Below are 7451 nucleotides of genomic sequence, written 5' to 3' on the forward strand. Positions count from 1 at the left end.
TTGTTTTTTTGTTTTTTTTTGTTTTGTTTTTATCAAATTTGACAAGTGTGGGTTTGCATATGCATCTGTGGATGATCAACTCAAGTTTTCCCTGCTGTCAATTCTTAATGCTTGTTTGCACTACTGACTAAATTTGCGGTGTTGAATAAATCATCAATAAGCATGAGTTTAAATTGTTAGTAACATGGGTTTTCACTATGCATAACTGGAGTGTACATGACTGATAAACATTCACTGATGTTCAGAATGTGTGTTCACTGTGGATAACTGCAGTGTACATGACTGATAAACATCCACTGTTGTTCATCATGTGTGTTCACTGTGGATAACTGCAGTGTACATGACTACATGACTAATAAACATTTATTGTTGTTCATCATGTGTGTTCACTATGGATAACTGGAGTGTACATGACTACATGACTAATAAACATTTATTGTTGTTCATCATGTGTGTTCACTGTGGATAACTGCAGTGTACATGACTGATAAACATTCACTGTTGTTCATCATGTGTGTTCACTGTGGATAACTGCAGTGTACATGACTACATGACTAATAAACATTTATTGTTGTTCATCATGTGTGTTCACTATGGATAACTGGAGTGTACATGACTGATAAACATTCACTGATGTTCAGAATGTGTGTTCACTGTGGATAACTGCAGTGTACATGACTGATAAACATTCACTTTTGTTCATCATGTGTGTTCACAGTGGATAACTGCAGTGTACATGACCACATGACTCATAAACGTTCATTCTTGTTCATCATGTGTGTTCACTGACAGTAAAGTGTAATTATTTGTAGTGTTGGTCTTTTCCTTGGTTCACTCACCCTGCCCACTAAAGCAGGATTTTTCAATATAAATAATTCAATTCAAAATAAACTTTATTATCTGCTTCAACCAAAAACAGAACATTTTCTTTAGGCTCACTTAAAATGAAATGCCTGTCAGCAAAAATCAAAGAGAAAAAAAAACCCAAAAACTTACACCCTTCACTTATCACCATGCACACCTCAATTATATGTAAAAAGAAAAACATGTGGGTGGTAAGATACTATTACATTATGATTCAGAGCGTAACAACTGTGTGTGTGTGTTGCGTATGAGTCCGTGCGTGTGCATGCATCGTTTTGTGCCTGCGTGTTGCGCGTGTGTGCGTGCGCACACGCGCGCGCCTATGTGTACGTTTCAATCATTATAAAAAGGAGAATATTCAGTAAGATAATAATAACATTTAAAAAGACAAATGTTCATCAAAAGATAAAACCGAAAAACGAATGAGCAACTGGCATACCCTTCCTTGATCACAGCGTACATATGAACTATCATAAAGACAAATGTTCATCAAAAGATAAAACCGAAAAACGAATGAGCAACTGGCATACCCTTCCTTGATCACAGCGTACATATGAACTATCATAAAGACAAATGTTCATCAAAAGATAAAACCGAAAAACGAATGAGCAACTGGCATACCCTTCCTTGATCACAGCGTACATATGAACTATCATGTTAAAAGAAAACATTTAGGTAAGAAAACAAAAATTACATTTTAAGATAAAGTGAAACATTTCAATGATATAAAAGGAAAATATACAGTAAGATAATTAAATAAGCACAAGCTTTTAGTTTATCAACTCAGGGCACTTAGAAAATACATAATAAAATTCATTATTGTAAAAAAGCACCAGTTTCAACTGCTAGTTTACACGAATTTTTGCTCTAAAAAGCAACACAACAAAAAACAAGCAACAAATAAAACAGATGCACACACACACACACACACACACACACACACACACACACACACACACACACACACACACACACACACACACACACACACACACTCACAACCAAAGGTCAATAAACCCCATATTTTGTTGGCATTAGAAAGCACAACTTTTCACAGTCAGTAAACAATTAAGTTTTCATCAAAAAAAATTTTTTCTTCTTAGCACCAGATCATTTTGAGACAACAAAAAATACAGACAAACAACAACAACAAAACAACAAATGCTATGAAAGGAAGCTTTGAGCATCACATGGTCCTTGTGCAGTGCTGATGGCAATGGGAAATGTTCTGAAAGGAAGCTTAGAGCATCACATGGTCCTTGTGCAGTGCTGGGAAATGTTATGAAAGGAAGCTTAGAGCATCACGTGGTCCTTGTGCAGTGCTGGGAAATGTTATGAAAGGAAGTGTAAAGCATGACGTAGTCTTTGTGCAGTGCTGGCACTGGGAAATGTTATGAAAGGAAGTGAAGAGCATCACATGGTCCTTGTGCAGTGCTGGGAAATGTTCTGAAAGGAAGTGTAGAGCATCACATGGTCCTTGTGCAGTGCTGGGAAATGTTCTGAAAGGAAGCTTTGAGCATCACGTGGTCCTTGTGCAGTGCTGGGAAATGTTATGAAAGGAAGCTTAGAGCATCACATGGTCCTTGTGCAGTGCTGGGACTGGGAAATGTTATGAAAGGAAGTTTAGAGCATCACATGGTCCTTGTGCAGTGCTGGCACTGGGAAATGTTATGAAAGGAAGCTTAGAGCATCACATGGTCCTTGTGCAGTGCTGGGACTGGGAAATGTTCTGAAAGGAAGTTTAGAGCATCACATGGTCCTTGTGCAGTGCTGGGAAATGTTATGAAAGGAAGCTTAGAGCATGACATTGTCCTTGTGCAGTGCTGGGAAATGTTATGAAAGGAAGCTTAGAGCATCACATGGTCCTTGCGTAGTGCTGGGAAATGTTATGAAAGGAAGCTTAGAGCATCACATTGTCCTTGTGCAGTGCTGGCACTGGGAAATGTTATGAAAGGAAGTGTAGAGCATCACGTAGTCCTTGTGCAGTGCTGGGAAATGTTCTGAAAGGAAGTGTAGAGCATCACATAGTCCTTGTGTAGTGCTGGGACATGTTCTGAAAGGAAGTGTAGAGCATCACATGGTTCTTGTGCAATGCTGGGAAATGTTCTGAAAGGAAGTGTAGAGCATCACATGGTCCTTGTGCAGTGCTGGGAAATGTTATGAAAAGAAGCTTAGAGCATCACATGGTCCTTGTGTAGTGCTGGCGCCGGGAAATGTTATGAAAGGAAGTGTAGAGCATCACAAGGTCCTTGTGCAGTGCTGGGAAAAGTTATGAAAGGAAGCTCAGAGCATCACATGGTTCTTGTGCAGTGCTGATGGCAATGGGAAATGTTATGAAAGGAAATGTAGAGCATTACGTGTCCTTGTGCTTTTTTGGTCCCATCCTCCTCTAAAAAGGTTTTCTTTTACAAACAAGAACTTCTGCATCACAGAATCCAATACATGTATATCAGTTAAACAAACCAAGCATACACCTGGTTCAATGTACGTACACATACACTGAATTATGACTATTACAAAGTAATTGCTCTCTTAACCCTTTCACCGCCAAACTCGCATTTACGCACAAATTAGGTAGAGGACCAATGTCAGTGAAGGGTGACCAGATCATGGGTCTGTTATCCACGAACCTACTGCTCTTTATGTTCGGTGGAAAGATAGGCCATATTTTCTACATATCGCAGGGGTAGTCCCCAGCTTTTCTTAGACGCCATATTTTCTGTGTTCGTAGCACAAGTGAATTTTGTACTCTAAATTGACTGGCGGTGAAAGGGTTAATTCTCCTATGAAATACATGATCACCGAATAAAAAAAAGTGATTCAACAACCACAGTTCAAATTCCCATACAAGTTTCTAACAAAGCGAGAAGGAAATACCACAGCCTTCCAAACCATGACGTAACAATACAACATGGTGCACTGTCCTAACAAAGGGCCAGCTGCCACTCCTATGGAAACAGCTTCAGCCGATCAGCTGCACACGTCCCATCTTCAGGTTGTCTGGAGGTCCCTGGTCACTTCCAGTCCTCCGCCAACATGGCCGTGTGTCAGCGTGCTGGGTGCCGGCTCCTCTCAAACCTTCCTCAGCGGCAGAGCTGTGATCTGCACACAGGGCCAGCACCAAGTTCATCGTTCTGCCTCAACAGGGCCAGCACCAAGTTCATCATTCTGCCTCAACAGGGCCAGCACCAAGTTCATCATTCTGCCTCAACAGGGCCAGCACCAAGTTCATCATTCTGCCTCAACAGGGACAGCACCAAGTTCATCATTCTGCCTCAACAGGGACAGCATCAAGTTCATCATTCTGCCTCAACAGGGACAGCATCAAGTTCATCATTCTGCCTCAACAGGGACAGCATCAAGTTCATCATTCTGCCTCAACATAGACAGCACCAAGTTCATCATTCTGCCTCAACAGGGACAGCATCAAGTTCATCATTCTGCCTCAACAGGGCCAGCACCAAGTTCATCATTCTGCCTCAACAGGGCCAGCACCAAGTTCATCATTCTGCCTCAACAGGGACAGCATCAAGTTCATCATTCTGCCTCAACAGGGCCAGCACCAAGTTCATCATTCTGCCTCAACAGGGCCAGCACCAAGTTCATCATTCTGCCTCAGCACACCTGATGGGGACGGCAAGGCCAGCCACAGACCATGCACACACTTTAGTACACATTAACTCAGCCAAACTATCCAGGACATTTACTGGTTTCGTTGTCGTCTTCTCCCTGCATGACCACCATCACTGTGTTGCGTTACAACTAATACAAGATAATTAAATCTGAACCTGCATATCTGATCTTGTGTGTGGTGTGTGCATACACACGAACAAGGTTAAGGCATTACCAGGTCTGCAAACTTGTAGACCGGAAGATCAAAACAATTTGTATCCTTAAGCCAACAGGCACTGACAAGACCAAAACTAATGATGCTCACAGGACTTCTACTCTTAACCCAACAGACACTGCCAAGATCCGAACCCAAGACCCTCTCAGTCACACTGACAGTCCAACACTAACCACTAAGCCACAGTGTAGTCTCCAAGAGGCTGTGTCAAGAGAACAAAACACAAAGGCCAACAGAGTCCTGTCTGAAAAGAGCAGCCATGAATTTCAACATGTCGCCCATGTGGAGCGGACAGACATAAAACACACGTCCCTTACAAGTGTCCACATCAACACTACACGTCCCTGACAAGTGTCCACATCAACACTACACGTCCCTTACAAGTGTCCACATCAACACTACACGTCCCTTACAAGTGTCCACATCAACACTACACGTCCCTGACAAGTGTCAAAATCAACAGTACATGTCCCTGACAACAAGTGTCCACATCAACACTACACGTCCCTGACAACAAGTGTCCACATCAACACTACACGTCCCTGACAACAAGTGTCCACATCAACACTACACGTCCCTGACAACAAGTGTCCACATCAACACTACATGTCCCTGACTACAAGTGTCCACATCAACACTGTACGTCCCTGACAACAAGTGTCCACATCAACACTACACGTCCCTGACAACAAGTGTCCACATCAACACTACACGTCCCTGACAAGTGTCAAAATCAACACTACATGTCCCTGACAACAAGTGTCCACATCAACACGACACGTCCCTGACAACAAGTGTCCACATCAACACTACACGTCCCTGACAACAAGTGTCCACATCAACACTACACGTCCCTGACAAGTGTCAAAATCAACAGTACAGGTCCCTGACAACAAGTGTCCACATCAACACTACACGTCCCTGACAACAAGTGTCCACATCAACACAACACGTCCCTGACAACAAGTGTCCACATCAACACTACACGTCCCTGACAACAAGTGTCCACATCAACACTACACGTCCCTGACAACAAGTGTCCACATCAACACTACACGTCCCTGACAACAAGTGTCCACATCAACACTACACGTCCCTGACAACAAGTGTCCACATCAACACTACACGTCCCTGACTACAAGTGTCCACATTAACACTGTACGTCCCTGACTACAAGTGTCCACATCAACACTGTACGTCCCTGACAACAAGTGTCCACATCAACACTACACGTCCCTGACAACAAGTGTCCACATCAACACTACATGTCCCTGACTACAAGTGTCCACATCAACACTGTACGTCCCTGACAACAAGTGTCCACATCAACACTACACGTCCCTGACAACACGTGTCCACATCAACACTACATGTCCCTGACAACAAGTGTCCACATCAACACTACATGTCCCTGACAACAAGTGTCCACATCAACACTACACGTCCCTGACAACAAGTGTCCACATCAACACTACATGTCCCTGACAAGTGTCCACATCAACACTACATGTCCCTGACAAGTGTCCACATCAACACTACATGTCCCTGACAAGTGTCCACATCAATACTACACGTCCTTGACAATAAGTGCCCACATCAACACTACCCGTCCCTGATAACAAGTGTCCACATCAATACTACACGTCCCTGACAAGTGTCCACATCAACACTACATGTCCCTGACAAGTGTCCACATCAATACTACACGTCCCTGACAAGTGTCCACATCAATACTACACGTCCTTGACAACAAGTGCCCACATCAACACTAACCGTCCCTGATAACAAGTGTCCACATCAATACTACATGTCCCTGACAATAAGTGCCCACATCAACACTACCCGTCCCTGATAACAAGTGTCCACATCAATACTACACGTCCCTGACAAGTGTCCACATCATGTCTGTGCTGTGCTATGTTGTGGTGTGGTATGGTATGGTGTGGTGTGGTGTGCTGTGCTGTGCTGTGCTGTGTTGTGGTGTGCTGTGGTGCGGTGTGCTGTGGTGCGGTGTGTTGTGGTGTGCTGTGGTGTGTTGTGTTGTGGTGTGTTGTGCTGTGGTGTGTGTGTTGTGTGGTGTGGTGTGGTGTGTTGTGCTATGCTGTGTTGTGGTGTGGTGTGGTGTGCTGTGCTGTGCTGTGCTGTGCTGTGCTGTGCTGTGCTGTGCTGTGGTGTGTGTGTGTGTGTGTTACTAAGTATTGTGTGGTGTGTTACACTGTATTATGATGTAGTCTGGTTGGTGTGTGTGTGTGTCTGCGCGCATGTGTGTGTGTGTGTGTGTGTGTGTGTGTGTGCGTGTGCATACATGTGTGTATATGTGGTTGCTTGCATTAGTGCAGAGCATCTGCGTGTGAATGAGTTCATATACACGAGTGAGACACATGCTAGTAGGCGCGGGTCTCTGTGTGTTCATGTACAAGAGTGGACATAATACAACAACAACAACAACAAAAAACACACAATTCAATCAACCACGTCACCAGACAATCACCAGACACAAACGACCCACCTTTCTGTAAGGACCACGGACATCAAAGAGGGCAAAACATGGCTGAGACACTGTCGTGCCAGCCTGTCCCTGGTGCTCTCCGTTGATGTAGAGGTGAAGACGCTGACGGTCATCCAGCATCACACCCACACGGCTTCCCTTGGGTTGGTCCCCCAGTTTATCTCCCACATTACTACGTTTCTGCAATTTGTCATTTGTCCTGATGAATAATAATAATAATAATAATGGTAC

At 43.7% G+C, this 7451-nt stretch overlaps 1 protein-coding gene across 1 annotated transcript in view; it reads right to left on the bottom strand.

The window, feature by feature from the left end:
* Positions 1-954: 954 nt before the first annotated feature.
* Positions 955-7451, bottom strand: part of LOC143276227 (neuralized-like protein 4) — a 21230-nt gene continuing 14733 nt past the window's right edge. The window contains exons 5-6 of the mRNA XM_076580698.1: positions 7221-7400; positions 955-3966 (exon numbers count right to left, since the gene is read on the bottom strand). Of these exons, the coding sequence (XP_076436813.1) occupies positions 3937-3966; positions 7221-7400 (210 nt within the window). The 3' untranslated portion in view covers positions 955-3936. The remainder of the gene's footprint in view (positions 3967-7220; positions 7401-7451) is intronic.

Source organism: Babylonia areolata, chromosome 31, assembly GCF_041734735.1.
Source record: "Babylonia areolata isolate BAREFJ2019XMU chromosome 31, ASM4173473v1, whole genome shotgun sequence".
NCBI classification, from domain to species: domain Eukaryota; kingdom Metazoa; phylum Mollusca; class Gastropoda; order Neogastropoda; family Buccinidae; genus Babylonia; species Babylonia areolata.